General features: G+C 35.6%; 1 protein-coding gene across 4 annotated transcripts in view; it reads left to right on the top strand.

Moving 5' to 3' along the window:
- The window catches only part of LOC131036670 (uncharacterized), a 59,041-nt gene extending 50,203 nt beyond the window's left edge, over positions 1-8,838 (top strand). The window contains exons 6-10 of one of the 4 annotated variants that reach the window (XM_057968615.2): positions 5,121-5,259; positions 5,471-5,586; positions 5,757-5,813; positions 6,308-6,435; positions 8,352-8,838. In XM_057968615.2, coding sequence (XP_057824598.2) covers positions 5,121-5,259; positions 5,471-5,586; positions 5,757-5,813; positions 6,308-6,400 — 405 coding nt within the window. In that variant the 3' untranslated portion in view covers positions 6,401-6,435; positions 8,352-8,838. Of the gene's footprint in view, positions 1-5,120; positions 5,260-5,470; positions 5,587-5,756; positions 5,814-6,307; positions 6,436-6,640; positions 7,062-8,351 lie in introns of those variants that run through there. The other 3 variants (XM_057968618.2, XM_057968617.2, XM_057968616.2) reach the window with 3 other exon arrangements.
- The last annotated feature ends 12,308 nt before the right edge of the window (positions 8,839-21,146 follow it).

The following is a 21,146-nucleotide window of genomic DNA, read 5'->3' on the forward strand; positions in this document are numbered from 1 at the left end:
AATTTGCAATGAAATTGGATAGATTACAATAAATGAATGACTTGCTTTATAGAAAGCAAGAGAAACCTAATCTAAAACTAGGAAACTAAAGTTAGCTCAACTAAGTGAACTTAATCTATTATTGCCAAATTTAATAAAAGATAAAAAACACACAAATTTAGCTTAAATGAATAAAGTAATTAAAGGACCTAATTATAGAATTAATTAGATAATGTCCTAATTACTCCAACACCCCCCCTTAAGATTAACTTAGGGATAAGGTAAAGAGCTAATGATGAATGCATGAATGCAAGCATGAATAGGTCTCGACAACAAGGCCTGATTAGGTACCTATGTACAAAGCAATGCAACTCTCAAAAATGGAGAAAAGGAGACAAGCCCAGTAGGAGAAAACTCATCTCCAAAAGAGAGAAAAAGAAATGAAGAAGAGTACATGTGACAAAGCATGAAGGATTCCATGAATGCTCCCCCAAGTACTGAATTGGTCACATAAGTACAATGAATGACCCCCCCTTAAGAGATAGAAAATGAGAATATGAATTCCCCGAATAAAGAAGTAGCTCCAATGCCACTGATGAATGCCCGAAGACAAAACACAATCCTCTACTTGCAAATAACATTTCTCCCCTTAGGAAGAAATAAATCCAACGGAGATATGAGAAGCCACTCACATAAATTGGAAGTAGGAATCCGAATCCAAATATTGTGTGCCTCTGGATATTTCTCAAGTGTTGCTATGTCCATGATAGATAATGACGCCTCAAAGCAATCGGGTACATGCTCAATCAATGTAGGAGGTGACAAATCAAGACTGCGAAAATTGATGAAGAACAAGCTCCATGGGCGTTGAAGATGTGTTGACAACACTGATGAGGTTATCAACAAAGAGGAGATGAATGTCCTCAAAATAATCCTCCAAATCTACAATATGAGACTCCACAAACAATGATGATATGTCTGCAAGATACAAATCCCAAATAGCTGTCTGGAAGAACAATGACTTGCTGCACTGAATTAATGGGGGCTATGAATGAGCCAATGCCAAGGACATCATGAACAACATATGATATAGATTGAGATGGGGTCTCAATTGAGGAGTAGGAACAAGAAGACAAGTCTGATCCATTAGAACATGCAAGATTTGTGATATACTCAAGCTCCTCTAAACTATCATTATCAAAGGGCATAGAATCTGCATGTGCAAGGAGAATAAGACAATTTGCTGCAAGATCATCTAGGAATAGAGAGATATCAAGGTCTCCATACATTTCCCAAAGTCTAGTCCAAAGTGTGCGAGGACAATCAATGTCCAATATAGCCCACGTAGTGTCATGATTAACACTAGACAAAATCAAATCTACAATATGGTCTATGATAATACCCCAAGTTGTGCTACCTTTTGATGTGGCTGGTTCAGGTATGAGTCCATACAAATAAGGCAAAAGATCTAGCCACTTGAGATGTGTTAGGATGCCATTTGGCCAAGACTCATAATTACCTTTTGTTAGGATGACAATATAAGGATGAACAAAAAAATCCATGATACCTCATCAAATGAAATAATTAGACCCCAAAAACCTCAACACATGTAAAGTAGATCAAATAAAGTCCTCTTCCACAAATATATCCATTCCATGTGTCAAAACGTCCAAGTTATCAACCGGATAGTGAAAACACTAAAATTTGAATAAAATATACCTGGGGATAAATCTAGGAAAATTGCGTATATAGATCTAAAGAGCTTTGAATCACCTTTCCAGTGCCATAAGAATCATGAAATCCGGAGATACTGGTGAAAAGTTATGAGCCTGGAAGTAGAAACAAAAGATTTGAATCTGACTAATATTTGAAAATCAGGTTAGTAATCAGGTAGTTTTTTTTCCAATATTTGAAAATCAAGGCATCACTGTTAACAATTTGACACATGTATTTGGAGAAAAAATATAGGCACTTAGTCATTTTAATTTTTGCAGACCTCCTCAATCAAATCTGTAAAATGTGCATATTTGTATATTCTACTATAGTTATAGGTTTAATGAGATCTCATGGAATCCCATCATAATTTGAAGAGTGTTTCTACACTGCACATTGTTCCATTTTGTGTTGTCTCACAAGAGATAAATTCAAATGCTAACATGAGTTTATCGAGCAAGACTTCAATTCTATGAATTCGATATTTGTTCATAGTTATCATGTCGGGAGATCTATAAAATATGCAGTCTCTTTGTGCTTTCCTACTTTCACTCTTAGTAAAAGTAGGGTGCCTTGGGGTGATGAACTAGGTGTAACATGGCCATTATTAATCAGCTCTTGATCTCATTATTCTTGATAGAAAATTGTATAATGTTTATTAGTCAATAACAAACCTGGAATAAGTTAGATCAAAAGATTAATTTGGCAATAAAGTGAAACTTCAGTTTGTGCTCCATAATTTTCTTGTCTATATATTGTGCTGGAACGGTTGTGATTGTTACTTTCATTTGGGGCAACAAAGGTATCCGGGCACAGCATTTTGCATCAAGATGATTGCTGGAATTTTGAATGCTTCACTGCTTGCCATTTTTTTTATTGATTTTTTTGCTCAAAAGGATTGTCTTATTTCTTGCGATATTAGATATCCTTGTTTGACGTTGGGGTCCTTTTTTGTGACAATTTTTATCAACCTTACGAACAGACTTACCTTTGTCCTCTAAGCCATGTCATGCAACTTAAAACATTATTCTTGGCTTTGTAATTAAGCCTTTCTTTAATATTTACGACAAACTTGTAGGTATCACCCAATGGTGAGATTTGAAAGAAATCCATCTTAATTTGAGTATAAGTTCACAAGCTTACCTATACTTCAGTGTTTGATTCTTCTTGGTGTCAAAGGTGCCCAGCTTTTTCTATCAGATTATTGTGTAAAGTTATTTCAATTTCAATTAAAGAACAAGTTATGAACTATGTATGCTATAAATGTATATGAGGAATTATGTTGAAGTCTAATAATTCTGATTTTATCTGCAGGTCTGAAAGAGAGAGATCATTTTATGTTTTCTATGTCTCCTCCAAATGAATTCAATTGGTATATATATCATTTAGGCAACCGGTCAATTGGTGTATTGACCGGTCATGCCTTTTAGGCATGACCGATCAATGCACCCATTGATCGGTGCCTTTGTAATTATACTATTAACACAAGGCTGTTTATCGGTTCAAAACCTCGATAGCATATTGTAATATAATATAATGATTGATCAAGATAATGAATCGGTTCATGTAAACACCGATAATTCAAAATGCACGATGTATGTAATCCAACTGGTGCAGTTGTTAACCACTGTTAATTCCAAATGAAGCGGTGTATGTATTAAGCCCGATAACAAATATGCCCGATGAGTAAGCCCGATAACAGATGTGGATCGGTGCCAATAGTTATGCACCCGATAGCAAGTATGTATCGGCTAATAACCCGATAACTTATAGCATTTAATATGCTAAGCAATGTTTGTAAAATCCGATAATCATATGCAATATAAGTTTAGACATGAAGCATGTAAATAACAGAACAAGGAAGGTTAGAAATATCTTATCTTGCATAAGCTACCATGCATTAACATATTGAAGATATATGTTTACATTTGAATATTTTGATCACGACATTGACACAGTTGCATACAATGTACCATGCTTCCCTCATAGCCCCAACAAGAATCATCCAAATCTCTATTGGTATGTTTCCTTACAGCATGAAGATGCCTTGGCCACCAAATTTTTATTCTCAATGTGACTTTGAACAAATTAAATTAATGGTCTGAGAAAGTATTCATAAAATAGCAGGTCTCAGTTGATTTAACCAATTGTTAATAACATCTTCATCTAGCTTACCTTAAAAATTATAAATATAAAAATTTAATTTCACCTTATAATTTGATCTCCAAATAGATTCTTGGATGTGGATGGTTATTCTTATGAAGACAATATCATTAGCCAGGGAAGTGATCAGATAAAATGATCTATCCTCTTTAACTTCTCACAGAAATTTGCTGCCAAGTCGTCTTGATGCCTTTGATCGTTTTGATACCAAACTGGAACTTTTACCTCTGATGTATCTTTGTCTGCCGTTTGGTACATTTGAAAGGTAAGTCACAGGGAAGGTAATCTCAAGGGTCACAGGTTTTGGGTTCTAACTTCCTGCAGCCAAATCTCATTTAACTAGACATACGAGGAAGAGCAATTATTTTGCATCGATATCATTAATCCATAGCCCCATGTTTTTAGAGCATAGCAACTGGAATGTATAGATTCCAATGTGCTTTGGGTGGAAACAATTTGAAATGTTATTTTTAAATAGCTTTCAAAGTGCGTGTATTGCAAGAGAAAACAATAATTCAGAAGTAATAAATGAGTTCATTCATCCTTAGTTGCACAAGAAATTGAACTTTGATGTCTAAATCATATTTTCTGCTTAGATCTGTAGAAATATGCGATAGCTGGTGTAAAATGATATGATTCAACTTCTGGAATTGGAAGCTGAATCCCCGAGTTCTATAATTGATCTGGATTTGTGTTACTTCTTAGAAACAGTAATCAGAGTACCATGACAGAGAGAATGAAGGAACACATTAAATAAGAAAAAACGCAAAACAACACATTAAAACTGTAATGGAAAATTATATGAATTTGTAAATCTGCAATTTCTGTAGATAATCTTGGAGGACAGATGCATGGCTCAATTGAGGCGGGAAACTAATCCCAAAAGGAGAAGCCTACCAGAAGATCCCTGACCAAACGTTAATTCTAACCCAAATTTTTTCTGGGTTGAATATTGAAAAAAAAGTTCTTTTAATTTACCAAGTTCCAAGACATGTTTTTGTTTCAATGATATATGTTATATACCTATATTACAGCTGCGGAAATAGAAGGTGAAGCTGAACAATTACAAGAAGAGTAACTGTTAATCTTCTGTCAGTTAATATAGTGGAGTTTGTCATTTGTGGCAAAAATTTTAAACTATTTTTTCAAGGATATAAATCAAAGCAGATGTCAGTATTGTTCTTTATTTTTCTTGAGCAGAGTAGGCGCTAGTGAACTTTTTACATCCATTTCCACATTTAGCTTATGGGTGCATTTATGTCTAGGTGCATTTTGTTGAAATGGACCCATGGGTTGTGGAGAAAGTCTTGCGACCAAATTTGATACATACAGGTTTTGAGGAACAATCAGTTATACATATGGTCCGAGTTGAAGCATTTCTGAAAGAGTCTGAGAAGACAGCTAGTATGTTTCTAACTTGTACTGGCATAATAGCTACAATGCTCACTCATTATAAGTCTATATTTGCATTGTAATTTGATTATTGTTTTTCATTGGGGTAGTATGGATTAAATTATTTCGTTCTTACTTGAAGTCGTTTGTGTGGTTGACAGTCATTTTTAGGTTATTATTGGATTTTGCAAGTTCTTACGTTCTTGCTAGTTGCATAATGTAGGTAAATATGGGTTATTTGATTATATCAGTGTCACACCTCCCTATCAATTAGTAGACTACACTGTTTTGATGGATCAGCTTTCAAGCTCGCCATTAGTTGGAAAAGATTCATTCATTGTAAGTAATGCTTCCAGATTGTAAATACATTTTTTCAGTTTGCTCAACCAGAGCTGTAAATTTATTATTACTCCATATTTAATTCATAAGAAAAATAATGCAGTAATATTGTTCAATTTTCTATTTATTACTTGGTAGGACTTAATTTATCTGGTCATGTTGATGAATAGTTGGTGGAGTACCCAAAAAGGACTGTTATGGATGATTTCTGTGGGCCTCTTGTTAAGGTACTCTTCTTTCTTTCACTCTTTATATTTCCATCTACAAAAGAATTTAAGGTGGAAGGGAAACGACCACTTTTTTGACTATTCATCAATATATTGTTAAAAACATATATTGCCATTTTCTGGTAGAATCCTAAATGTGTAATATACTCGTCATATAAAAACCAGCAACTGAGCTTTAAATATTAATGACCCAAGCATCAGAACCCATCTGCATGCATCCGAAGGATTTGTTTTGTGTAAAAGATGAAAATGTGTAATGTAAATACTTTGATGGTATAGTCATATTTTTTCTCTTTAAATTTTCAAGTTTCCACGACAGGAATTCAAGATTGGAATTCCTATGAAAAATATTCTAAGCTACCAAAAAAACACACTAGAGTGTTTTGGCTCTTATTGTAACTGTATTAAATGACTGAACACTTGAAACCAGAATAGTCCATTGAAAATTTTAATCTTTTCCTCATCGTCTAGTAAATGTTGGCTATTCCTTGCAGATAGCAGACAAGCGGTATGGACGAACTTATTTAGCTGTCTATGGCCCTGAATGGTCTAGAAGAAAGCGGCAAATGGAAACTGCATCCGAATGAGAAAAATCTTGGTCAGAAAAAGAAGCCATCTGGAGGTAGGATAAGCTTTATTCTCTTATTGTGGAAGGTTCTATTTTTTTTTAATTTCTTTGATTTGTAGTTTGTGAAATGGTATCCAATATAGACATTTCTTGACCAATTTCTTTCATAGACTGTTTTGTATTGATAAAGCATGAATACACAGCATTGAATTTGAGTTCCTAGGAGAATTTGACTGGTTTCTTTTGTGTGTATATGCAGCAAAAGCATTTGTCTGTCTTCATGGTTAAGATCATTGTAAAGAGACCCACACACTCATAACTCTCTTGGTATCTTTGGCAAGAGAATACTGTTTCTCTCCTAATAGAAACTCTTGGGAAAAACTTGGCCAACTCTTGATAATCTACGCCGTGTTTCTCTTATAAGAGTTCACCCTTTAGGAGCTCTTGAATGTACACGTTTCTTTATATCATTAATACCATTATTTACAAATTCTCATGGAAACCATACATGGAACCTTGGACATCTCATGCGCATGACACCTTTTTATTGTCTAAATTTCTTATTGCTAGCTTCCGGTGAAAGTAATTCTTGGATAAGCTTTAGAAAGAATAAGAAGGGGGACCTAATATTTACATTTAACAAGCTCAAATTTTATTCAATATCGTAGTTTGTCTTCTGCTATGGATCTCTATTGTAGGGTTACACCAAAAGGCTATGTCACAAGGTTCAACTTCAAATTCATGTTCCGCAACAACAAAATTCGGAAGAAGTTTGACAATGACAAAAAAATTGCAATTAAATTCACCTTATATAAACTTTTTTTTATTAAATATTACTATGAATATTTATATAATTTATTTTATATAATATAAACATATAAGAAAACCCTTTCCCTCTATGGAAAGAATGATGGATAGGACCAGACTGAATCCTGCCATGACTGTGCACTCCATGATGTATCTTTGCAACTGAGCCCTTCTTCGACTATAAGTAGACCCGCATCTATTTCACTTTGTATAGGTCGAGGTCATAATAAAATATATGATAATAAATTGAAGGTTAGGGATTCCTGTGAATGAGCCGTGTCAACGTTGAAGCGAAAGAGGAAGTATAGACTATCGAAATTTTGATACGGCAAAATGAAATTCGTGAATGCTTCCTGCAACTGCAGACCCACGTGGGTTAAACGTGTGATCCAAAAATGCAAAAAGCCTGCAGAAAATGCATTTTTAATAAATATACTTAATAAAAACACAATGCAATTCATCCATATGAATATTTGCCGGATTTTAACGAATTTTTTATACTGCTTTGAGGTCAACTGAATTTCGAACTTAATGGCTGAAATTCAGCAAACCCTGTGACTTAGCCAAATGGTATGTAACTTATAATGTCATAGCCTGTTGATTAAGGCTTTTAGTGCCATAAGAATTTATCACCAACCATGGCACGTTTATTGATCCTGGAGGTCATATGTGAGAAGCAGAGTTGGTACAACACCATTTTCATGATTAAGAGATTTAATTATTTGTGCTAATGAGGAAGACATGACTTGTGTAGTGTGCTGGCATCAATTACCGTACACCTTTTTGAAATTTTTACTTACCTTGCATATAGATAATATTTGCATAGTTCCACAGAGTTTCCTAACAGGGATGCAGGGCTAATTTTAGGGGCAGGGGAACCAAGGGCCTAAAATTTGGGGATGGGAGGGGGATGGTGACAGTGGTTGGTCAAACTGATATACATATAGTATTTGAAAAAATAGTTTTAAAAATATGTGCAAGTATAAGAATTACAAATGAAACTTTGACAAATTAGTAAAATACTTTAATTTAAATACTAAACTTTGAAGTGAACATTGCCAATTTAATATTGAAGTTTGAACAACGAGAATGTCAAATTCAAAATTTATATTATATTTAAGATTTCATAATGATGATTAAAATGGTCAAAATGTTAATTTCAGAGGTCTTTTGAAGAACTCCAGGTGGAGAAGCGGGTTTACAGAGAAGAAGACCAATATCAAGGAGAGAGATTGTGGTAGCTTTTGTTGCTGGTTCTAGATCAGTTTATTATCACTTTTGTAATGGTTTTTATCAACCCATATGGTTGCAAATCAATGTAATTTAAGCTGTGCAATGTTATTTATCAATTCAAGACTTTTTGAATGAGAAACATGAGACATTTCTTACACATTTTGAGTTAATTTCTAGCATTTTTTGAGTTGCATTGTTTATTGTTAAGAGTTTGTGAGAGGGGGTTCTCATCCCTGCATGAGTAAGTGCCTACAAATATAGAAGTGGGAGTTGGTGCTTCCAGTGGGTTGGTGGTTGTAAATTGAATGAGAGGTTGGTGCTTCTAGTGGGTTGTTGCTCACAAATTGAATGAGGGGTTGGTGCCTACAAAATTTGTAAAAAGAAGATTAATAAAAGCAATATCTTTTCGTGGGTTTGTCTCGTAAGGGTTTCCATGTAAATATCGTGTCTTATTATGTTCTTTTCATGTACATGTTTATTGATGTTGAATTAATAATGTTATTATGATTAATAAAGTTTTAAATTGGTAAAATTTGCACTATACTTATTCACCCCCCCTCTTAGTATAATTGTGTGTTGATCAGAGTTGGTTAAACTACGATCTAAATGCTGCCAAACACCTTGATAGGTTTGCAGGTTTTCCTATTTTTAAAAATTGTGGGTTTGTATTTCTATGTTTATTCCATTATTTAGATGACATATTTGATGTGAATGTCTAGATGTTGAAGTGGTTTAAGATTTAATGATTTTGTAGGTTTTACATGTTAACCAAAATTCGTGGTATGTAGATTTGTGATAAGACTGTATTCAAGGGGTTTTGGATGAAGGCAGTTACAGGTTTGCTTGAAGGTTTCTTATTGATATATGGTTACTCCTATGTGGGTTTGTTACGCAAATCGAGTCTAGCATTGTTCTTGGTGTTTGTCTTGGAAATCCACATGTTATGTTTGATTATATCTATTTTGCATATTACTGATGTGGATTTTGTTTGGTAGGCCTTATTCTTGGTCACCATTATTATATTGGTATGTTGATGGTTGTAAGAAAAGGTTTTTTGGGAGAACCTAATAGAGTTGTTCATTTGAATCTTAGTAGTAGATTATGGTGCATGAGAAACTTTTCTCACTTTTAGTGGATCACTTTTAGTGGAGTATGATGTTGGTCATGATGCCATGCATAACTCGATATCACCTTCAGCGGGAGCTTTAGATAGTTACATTATATGTACTATCTTATTTGTTTCAAGATTTTGGTTCTAAGTTGTCGATGTTGTAGTGTATAGTGAGCCATGGATAATATTTGATTAGAAGATGGATAGTCTTTTGCAATGGTTGTTGGTGTTATGTGAAGCTCTTGGATACTATCTTCATATTGCAATATGAGAGCTTGACATCTTTGGTTCTATTGACAAAAGTTGTGCAATGTTATATCTTGTTGGTTTGGAGATCATGGTTTTACTCTTCCATTTGAGAGCTCTTGGTGTTGAGTTCTTTGATCGTGTTAGGGCACAAAAGGATCTTAAGTTAGGAGATGGTTATCATGATGCTTGGAGAGCTTGGTTACACAATTTAGTGGGAGTTTTGGTAGAGATGTCTATTCATCATTTGATGGTGGATGGTTATCTTCATATAATTGGAGATGTTTTTTTGGTTTAGAGTATGGTTTGTATTATGACATAATGTACTCTTGATTCTAGATTAGACTGTTGGCGTGATGCAGGTTCTCTTGAGACCATGATATGTTCTTTGGAGCATATGATCTTTTCGAGGAGATGTTAGATCATGATGTCATGATATGTTCCATGTTTCTATATTTGGAACTTTGATAGTGGTCTTGTTGGTTTTCTTTGGTTTTGAGTATCTATCATTTGCTTGGATCTTCATGATTTTATAGGTTTGCATTTAAAGTTAGCATAGATTGATTGATAGATGCTCATGGAGACTAGAGAGACTTGGTTGAGGTTAAGAGATCTCTTGTTTATGAGATCATTTGTTGAGATGGTTACTCTTTGATGAGGATTTCAATAGAAAGGCTAAGAAGCCCACACTTGGTTATGGATGTGAATCCATTATGGACTCGAAGAGAAGATTGCCCTTTAGTATGAGCTTTTTATGATTGGTGTTGTGCATGTAGGATAATCTTGAATCCCACTTTTGGTCTACTCAATAGGTGGATGATCTGAGAGGTATTGCTCACCTAATTATCAAATGCATTCTTCTTTTGTATCTTGTCTTCTCATATGAGGTAAGTCTTGAATATACAAATTTTGAGGACTTGTTAAGAAGAATATGCATGGTTTTATGGATTTTTGTTGTTCTCTTTGATCATTTTGTCTTGAGTTATGGATCTATTTTTCTAAGGATTTATTTGAAGAGGGACAAAAAAACGTTTGTGGCTTTGGGCATATTCCCTACGTTGTTGAAATGATTGGTTTGTTTGATCTACCTTCGGTATGAGAGGTCTACATCAATTTCTGCCATGTTTTCATTATACTTTGAATGTTAAATGTTGATATCCTTTCAGTTTGGGAATGGTGAAGGAGATCTTATCTTACAAATCTTGGTACATGTTAGTGTGGAACAAGGATATGGTTTGATTTGCACTTTCTCTCTTTGGTCTTGTTCTTCTTTGTAGATGTTTGTATTCACATGACATTGTTGTTGAGAGTGAAGAACTTGGGAAAGCTATGTATATTAGTGGTGAGAGAAGTATTACAACATATTTGTTTGTAGGGTGTGCATACCATTGTATGTTTCCTTGACACTAATTCCTTATGATGAAGGGTACTCCTTCCCTTATAATCCCAACTACATAATAACAACAAAGAAATAAACAAAAAATGCAAGAAATGAAACACTTCCTTTCTATTATCACAATGAAATGAAGCTACAACATTCATAAAATAACATGCTACAACCACATGAGTTTTCTTATTACAATAATCTGCAAGCCACAATCTACATTGCTATAATTGTGTTCTGTAACCCTCATTCACCTCATTTATCTAGAAATAACTACCCTAGAATGTTTTGGAAAGTGAAATCCCCCATTTTTGGGTGCCAAAAGACTAGCCGACCACTTTCCCACTTAATAAAATATTTTATTGGATTTTTGGTGGTCGAACTTTTGAGAGTTATAACTTTCAAATTGATCATCGGATCGTATCATTGCAAAGCTTGTGTAGAGACCTACGACAACAAAATGTTGACGCAGACTCCGATCCACTTTCGAGCGCATCTAAGGTGTTTAAGCCCCTTAAAATTGCATTTGAAGCTATATTGGAAAATTTTCCTAGGAAAATTGAATATTTGGAATGTCACAAGATATCAGGATGATTATTTTTCCATTGGCCTCATTTCACCATCCAGGAGGTCTGTGAGATTTCATACAAAATTGACAACTTACTAAAAATAGTAACCCTACCATTACTAGTCTTTTACACCTTAGATGATCCTACATCACCTTGACAATGTGATTAAGGGATTGGCCACATCCTCTATGTGAAATACTATAGATAGACTCGGTATGTTTTGATCTATTTTCAAATTTGACGTTACTTGTGGAGTGGGAGTGATAGGGAGAATCCCAAAGGAGGACCAATTAAAGGTAAGTATAATCTTCTTGTTAAGAGACTCCTTCAAATGAGAGAGGAAAGGTTTTGGTTTTCTAGGTAAGGCCCACTTTCAATGTTCACAAGCTTCGCTCAACCCAAAACTTCCTCCTTGAGTTCTTCCCATCATTTGTTCATACACTTGCTCAAACTCAAACTACCATGCTCACTTACTCAACACTTACTCAAACCCTTACTATAGGTCTAAACCCCAAATATAGAAACTCTGGTCATACTGAGGTGTTGGGAGGTTTCTTAGAGTGTTTTCAAATGGTTTCCAATGGTTCTTCAAGACCATTCAACCTTGCACAAATCGGGTTCACACTTTTTGCAAAACAGGGCTAAAAGGGCTACTAACCGTGGAGGGCTAATTGCCACTTTTTTGCTTACCTAGCCCAACGATGGGCATTTGCACCAACAAACTTGTTTTGGATGATGTGTTAGAGGTCTAAGCTCAAATATTTTTCAGGTCTTAGGCTCGATGAATCAGGTTTAGTGACTGTCCTCCATTTTAGGCTTAAATGTAGGGTTTAGTGAGGGTTTTCAAGCTTGCTTTATCAAATACACTTCTCCTTCATGAACCAAGGCCTAAAACTGACCATTGGGCTCTGCTACACCTTGGAGATCATTGTTCAAACACTTCCCACTTGTCATTTTGCCAAACACTTGGCATACTAGCTGTAAAAGATGACAAAAACAGTCATTTTCACTGTTTTTTTGACTTTTCACTGTTATTTCTGCACAAAGGAGGGTTAGAACTTCTCAAATGCTTGCACCAAAACATATATGAACCTTTTATCAACAAGTTAACTCTGCCTTGAACAAGTATGGTGAAGACTTCATGCATAGAAGGTTTCAAAGACAATCTTGGGGCCAAAAACCAATATATTTCCCAAAACAGCGAGTTCGCTGCCCTTTACAAACAGTGATACTTTATAATGCACAAATGGATAAACCAAGGTGATCCAATCCCTTCAAAAGGCTTCTAGGACAGGTGCAGACCTCTGTCCATGTTTGTTTCAATACTTGATGCTTAGAATCCAAATTTTGAGCATAAAGGAAAGTTACTAGCCAAGTTAGACAACTTGCCTAATAAGTGCTCAAACTCATCTTTTCCATCACAACTGACAGCAAAAACTTAAAATACAATATGTACAAAGGTCCAACTTGGTCTCCAAGGTTCATTTTTGCTTGGTTACCCATGGAGACCAAGTGTTTCAACCCATTTTCTTCAAAACCCTAGTTCAGGGCAGCGAACTGGCAAAAACTAAAAGGATTTTTTTGATAAACCAAAACACAGTAAAAACCCTAACACAAAGAATGAAAAACCTTTATAAAACCATGACACAAACTTCCGTGAAAGAACAATACGGAAATATTGCTCTGTACGGACCGTTACAACAGATTAAGCTTAAAAAGCATGAAAAACAATCATATTTCATTAATTTCCTTTCGCTAATACAAAGCCAACCTCTTTACAATGTTTGAAGTGTCCTTATATAGGCACACTCAAACCATTTCAACCCTTATGATGTCCATAACTACCTTGTAGAGTGATTTTACAACTTTTCTCACTTTTTGTCAAAATGTTGCTTGAACATTGACAATTTTTGACTCTTAGTGCATTTTTGACTTACAAGACAAATATCTTCCACCTAACCATTTGAGAAGGTGTCAAATCAATAAATACACCTACTCCAAGTCCTTTCTGGGCTTGTTACAAGGTTTTGAGCATATTTTCACTATAATGCCATTTTTGGCTTACAAGGCACTATGGGCCAAAACTGGAAAGAAAACTTGAAAAAAACTATCTAAACACTCTAAGATAAACCTAAACCATAATGAAACCTAAAACACACACTTGGACTCTTACAATAGTCCTTTATTCAATTCATGATTCCATCAGGATCAAACAAGCCAAAATTGTGAAGGTGCTCCTGCACCAAGGAGATTCTAGATATATGTTTGGTTATTGTCTTTGATATCATGGTTTGCCAATTACTAATGCGATGATGAGTTTGCTTTCTTCATTGGGTTTGGATCTTTGAGTTATGCATTTGTGTGGGTTGTTCACCCATTTGGTTGTAGTGAGATGAATCACATTTGGACTATCTATATCCACAAGATTGTTTCAATGTTATTGCAAACTTTGTTAGTTGGCCTTGTTTATGTTCATTTGTGCATTGATATGTTGAATTGGGATAGTAGAATGTATATATAAAGACTTGATTGCAATTTTCAAGTTGATATGGTGATGGCAAGAAGATTTATCTATGTTGGTATATCTTGGTTTGAGGTATGGCAATCTTGGGCAGGTTGTAATTTGTTGTGGTTGCTATTTGATACACAACAGAAACAAAAACCAAAATTCTATACCCAATCAATGCTTCATATAATAATCGAGAGTTCTTACATATGATTTTTCTTTCAGGAACTCTCTTGTCCTCCAGGCTATGATATAGCCGGTCTTTCATAAAGAATAATAGGCTAAGTTAAGCCCAAAACTAATCCGAACAAATTCATTCTATTTGGTAAACTAAATACAATCCCTACAATTCCTCCAACTTCCTATTTTCTAGTTGAAACAAATTGACTTGTTCATGGACTCCTATCCATCAGTTCATCCATACATCCACCATGCTTGGATATGTCTGAAGTTGTCTTCCATGTAGCATCCTCAAGTGGATGATCCTTCCATTTGAGCAAGTATTCAAGATACTCTTTGTTTCTAGTCTTCTTTACGACTCTTTTGTCTAGAATTGATTCAATTTCTTTTAGTTGTGCCCAATCTTTTTCAATTTCAGCTTGTTGTATTCTCTCTTTGGAAACCTTTCCTTCTTTAAATTTACCAAAACCAAATCTCCTACTTCAAAATTTCCCTCCGTCCTCTTCAAATCTGCTCTTTTCTTGTACTTTCCTATGCTCTCTTGAAGTCGTTGTTTGACTTTTTCATACAATTCTTGAATAAATGTTGCAAACACTTCTCCATCAGCACTTGGTACATCTTGCTTACCCAAGTTTCTCAACTCGTAGACACCTCTTGGATTCATACCATACACAATACAAAATGGACTTAAACCTGTGCTTTTGTTTGGTAAATCATTATAAGCAAACTTTGCTTGTGAAAGTACTTGATCCTACTGTTTGGGATGTTCACTTATTGAGCTTGTCAATATCTTTCCAAGGCTTCTGTTGACCACCTTAGTTTGTCCATCTGTCTGAGGGTGGTAGGTTGAACTAAGATTGAGATTTGTTCCCAACTTTTTCCAAAGAGTACTCAAAAAATAGCCAACAAATTTGATATGCCTGTCAGAAACAATACTTCTAGGAAGTCCATGCTATCTTACACTTCCTTGAAGAACAAATTGGCAATATGAGTTGCATCATTTGTCTTAGTAGATGCTATAAAGTGTGCCATTTTGGAGAATCTATCAATTACAACAAATACAAGATCATTACCCTTTTGAGTCTTTGGCAACCCAAGTACAAAATCCATGCTGATTGAATCCCATGGCCTTTTAGGAATAGGCAAGTGCTGATATAATCCTGTGTTTTGACTTCTTTCCTTAGCATGTTGGCATATCTTGCATCTTTCAACAAACCGCTTCACATCATCTTGCATTCTTGGCCAAAAATGTTATGCATTCAACTGAGCAAGTGTTTTGTTCTGTCCAAAATGTCTTGCCAAACTGCCACAATGTTTTTCTTTCAACAAATTATCTCTCATTGAGCATTTAGGAATGCATAGCTTACTTCCCTTGAACAATAATCCTTCTTGAACCATGTAGTCCATCCATGGACTCCTATCTTCACTAATGGGATCTTCACATGCTGCATAAGCCTCATTTAAATTTGGATCTTCTCTGTACATGTCTTTTAGGACCTTAAATCCTAAGATATCCACCTTAGATTCTTGCATAATGAGAGCTCTTCTACTCAATGCATTTGCAACTTTGTTAGATTTTCCACTTGTGTGCTTGATAACAAAGGTAAAATTTTGCAAGAACTCAATCCATTTTACATGCCTTTGATTTAATTTGGTTTGGTTACTGATAAATTGCAAGTCATGATTATCAAGATAAAATACAAATTCTTTAGACATTAAATAATGCCTCCATTTCTTCAAAGCCTGGATAAAAGCAAAAAATTATTTGTCATGTGACAAATACTTCTTCTTTGCATCATTGAGCTTCTCACTGTGGTAAGCAATTGGATTACCTTCTTGACTTAGGATGACAGCTATATTAGTTCCACTAGCATCACATTCCACTTGGAAAAGTTTGCTAAAATCTGGTAAAGCTAGAATAGGTTGTTCTGTAATGTTTTCCTTTAGTAATCAAAAGCTTCTTTCAATTTCCGTAGTCCATTGACATAGATGCTTATCTCCCTTAATTGTTTCAATAATAGGAGCACAAATTCCACTGAATTTTCTTATCAACTTCCTATAAAGCTAAGCTAGACCATGAAAACTTCTTACCTCAAAGACATTCCTCAGAGTTGGCCACTCTATTATGGCTTTAACCTTTTCCTTGTTCATCTTTAAACCTTCTTGTGACACAACAAATCCTAGGTAGATCAACTTTGTCTTCATGAAAGTACACTTTTTAAGATTAATCAATAATTTCTCTTTTTGCAACTTATTCAAAACCATTATGAGATTTCTAAAGTGCTCCTCCTTTGACTGACTATAAACCAAAATATCATCTAGATAAACAATGACAAATTTACCTGTGAACTCTTTTAGTACCTCATTCATGAGTCTCATGAAGGTACTCTCGACATTTGTTAACCCAAATGGCGTAACCAAAACAACCATTCATAGAGCCCATCATTTGTCTTGAATGCAGTTTTCCACTCATCACCCTCTCTGATTCTTATATGATGATATCCACTTTTTAAATCTATCATAGAGAAATAGTTTTGTAGCACTTAGACAATCCATCAAATCATCAATCCGAGGCTAAGGAAATCTTTACTTGATTGTGATTTTGTTGATGGCTCTGGAATTAGTACACATTCTCCAACTTCCATCCTTCTTCAGACTTAACACTGTTGGAACAACAGAAGGGCTGAAACTTTCTCTTACTAGTCCTTTGTCCAACAATTCTTGTACTTGATTATTGATTTCCTTGTTTTCCGTTGGAGTCATCATGTAAGCTACTTTGTTTGGTAAATTGGCTCTTGGAATGAGATCTATATGATGGCTAATGCTTCTCACTGGGGGTAACTCATTGGGTAAGTCATCCACAACAATATCAACAAATTCATTCAACAAATTTTGAATTTCTTCAGGTAGATCAATCAACTTTGTGCTAGTATGACTGCCATTGGCTTACCAATTAGTGCAAAATTTACCTCCTCATCTCTGATTTGATGCAAAAAATTCTTTTCCACTTACCATCAATACTTTAGGATTGACCTCCTCAGCTGCATTTTCATCCTTAAGAGGTATGAGTGTGTGCTTTAGGATTGACCTCCTCAGTTGCATTTTCATCCTTAAGAGGTATGAGTGTGTGCTTCTTTTTATCCATCTCAAAAGTATATGTGTTACTTCTCCCATCATGAATTGCTCTCTTGTCAAATTGCCAAGGCCTACCTAAAATAATATAAGAAACATCCATTGGCATAACATCACATATTACATGGTCTTTGTAACTCCCTATCTAAAACTCCACTTTGCATTGTTCATTTACGAATACCTGATGTCCTTTTACAACCAGGACACCTTATAGGGAGTGGTATGTCTTGTTTTCTTCAGGCCTAGCTTATCAACCATCTTCGTGGATACAAGATTGTCAGTACTCCTGCTATCAATGATAACTTTACAACATGTACCTTTAGTTTTGTAGGTAGTTTTGAACAATGCTTTCCTTTGTGTAGGCTCTTGGATTTCTTTGTTTGTCTTCAACAAGACTCGCTTGATGAGTAATGATTCTCCAGTCTCAGGTACATCTTCATGAATAGGTGATTCCGCACTCTCCTCCTCATCTTGAACAATATGTGGACTTCTTTGGCTTGTGGTAGAATTCTCTAGACACTCATAAGATCTATGACCATATTTATTGCATTTAAAACATTTTCCAAAAAGTCCTGCACCTCTACCTCTTGAATAAGGCCTTCTTCCTCTAAAAGAATTATTACCTCAAAAAGATTATTCTTGGTGATGTCAACTACTGGGTTCTTCTTTTTGAGGTTGCCACTGACCTCTACCACTTGATGATCCTTGTCCTCTGAAACTTTGACTTTTTCCTCTTGAGCTTTGTGTTTGTTTCCTAGTTAGTTTCTTCTTTTCTTTGAGAGCATACTAGTATGCTTCTTCCACGATTCCCAGAAACAAAAGGTTAATTTCATCTTGATTATTGTATCTCAATCCATTGAGATATCTGGCCACTTTTCCAAGATCTATGTAGGAGCATCTGGTGGTGTTAGGGCAATCTTGCATCACCCAATTTTTTTTTTTCCTTTGTTAGTTTTCTGTAATGTTTTTGCATTTTTGGATACCCATTTGGACGAATAAGAGATTCCAAATTTCAAAATTGGTCTGTTGCTTTTTTTAGCTGAATTGCTATTTTTAGAAAGTTTTAATTTGAAGGTAGATGAAGCCCAAAATTTGCAGGAAGCTTTAGAATGAAAAAATAAGAACTTTGGTGAAAGAATCATGTTAAAATAATTAATGATTTGAAAGGTATTCAAGTTTCAGTTTCTCGAAAATCTGATAAAAATTCTTCCGAGTCATATTTGAGGCACTAAACGATCTCGAACGACCCTGAAAATGGTGGGAATCAATAGAGAAAATTAGCAACATATTCTTCACCTAGAGAGCTTTTCGACGGTTCAAACGACAAGTCAATCCGAATCCCAGATCAAAAGTTATGGTTGTCGAAAGTTGGACATTTTTTTTTTGAAAAGTTTCCAATTTTCAAATTTGGCTCAATTTCAAAATTCAAACTGAATGTTTTTGCGCTAGACCACCAAATTTTATTTTTTAAATTGCAATTTTGGCTCCAAATCGAGGAAGGCTATTTAGGAAATTTGTGGGTCATTTCTGGGAGTTAGTTTTTGGAGAGTTGTTGGATGTGAGTTGTGAGTTGGAAAATTTGCATTGTAAGGGTTTCTAGAAAGCTATGTAATTGTAAGCTGTTGCATCTTGTGAGGATTATTTCCTCTTGAATGTAATTGCATGTATTGAAGATAGTTTTCAAATAATAATAATATAGTCTTTTTTTTGGTAATTTGTTGTGCTTTTTTGTGTCTCGGGTTTTGTCCTCATCAAGTGGTATTAGAGCGGGTTGTTCTTGAGCGTGTGGATAGATCGCCAAATGTGAGACAATTCGCACTAGGACTTGTGATTGTGGGCTTGTGTTCAAGATGCCTCCATGAGTGATACGTGGTGGCAGAAATGCTCGTGGCAAAAATGCCGGTGGAAGAAATGTTTTGGTAGACAAGGGTTTGAGGGCCCTCTAGAGACATACTGATGCCCTGGAAGAGGAGCTGAGAAGAGGGTTTAATCCAAGAAGGGGAGAAAGTGAAGACAAAGAAGACGTTGAAGATACATTTGAGGAAGAAGCAGAAGAAGCGGTAGATCAGAATCAAGTTCGGTTGCTAAGGGCCATCTACCAGATTAGGAAGAGACCTAGAATTGAAGTTTCAAATTATTCTGGAAATTTGAACCCGGAAGAGCTAATCGATTGGATAAATGAGATGGAGGAATATTTTGAGCATGAGGAGATAGAGGACCCATATCAAATCAAGTTTGCAAAGAAAAAGCTGAAGGGTCATGCCAGTATTTGGTGGAAAGAGATCCAACTAGATAGATATCAGAGAGGAAAGGGAAAGATCACCAGATGGGATCGAATGGTGGAGAAGCTGAAGAATCAGTTCATTCCAATTGACTACGAGTTGGACGTGCTGAAGAAATTGCAAGGGTTGAAGCAAGGTAGCAAGTTTGTGAAGGAGTATATAGAGGAATTTTACAAAATGATCATCAAAACATGTGATGCAGAGGCCAATGAGGAGAAAGTCACTTGTTACCTTAATGGGTTGAGGCCAAGTATTTAGGAAGAGCTGAGCTTGGTCAGAATGACCAATATTGAGGAAACATATTAATTTGCCTTGAAGGTGGAGGAGAAGCTAAATAAGAGATTTGAAGGAAAGCAAAAAGGGAAAGTTCAAGGTGGAAGATCCTTGGAAATCAAAATGAGGATCAGAAGAAAAATAAAGATGTGGGTACCAGCCAAAATCAGAAGGGTGATAATTTCTATCGCCCCCGTGATCAGAACAATGGTGAACAACGAGGAAGAGGAAGAGGAAGACTTGGAAAAGGATTCAGGAGAGGTGGTTTCAGAGGAATTTGTTTCTAGAGTGGAGAAGAATGGAATCGAGCCTATGAATGTCCGCAACACCAAGGGAGGACAAACAAAAGAAATGAAGGCCATGCACGAGTTGCACATGCAGATGAAGAAGCTCAGTTTGAAAATTCTGATGATGTTGAAAGGGGAGAAACCTTAGTTGTCAGGAGAACCTTGATGAATGAGGAGAAGGAACTAGATCAAAGGAAGAATTTATTTCGTACCAGGTGCAAATGCAAAGATTAGTGTTGTGATGTGATTATTGATAGTGGAAGCACTGATAATCTGGTGTCCGAAGAGATGGTCACAAAGTTGAGGTTGAAGAGGGAAAGACATCCAAGTCCGTATCAGATTGCTTCGTTGTAGAAGGACCACAAAGTATTGGTCAATGAGCAGTGTCAGGTGAAATTCAAGACTGGAAGTTACCAAGATGAGGTACTCTGTGACATCATACCCATGGATGCATGTCACATGCTGTTAGGGAGGCCTTGGTAGTTTGATAGGCGTATTGTACATGATGGTCGTGCTAACACATATACCCTAACAAAGGATGGAGTTTGCCATAAGCTGAAGCCCTTGAAGGAGGTGGAAGAAAATATATGTAGTAGTGCCAGAATATGTTTTGTTGACGGAAGAAATTTTTTGGGAGGCATGAAACATGAACCAGTGTGTTTTGCTTTAATTCCTAGAGTGGCTAAGGAAGATAGCAAAGAAGTGCCTGTAAAAGTTTCTGGTTTATTGAATGTGTTTCAGGGCATTGTGTCTGA

The sequence above is a fragment of the Cryptomeria japonica genome, chromosome 1 (genome assembly GCF_030272615.1).
Source record: "Cryptomeria japonica chromosome 1, Sugi_1.0, whole genome shotgun sequence".
NCBI lineage: Eukaryota > Viridiplantae > Streptophyta > Pinopsida > Cupressales > Cupressaceae > Cryptomeria > Cryptomeria japonica.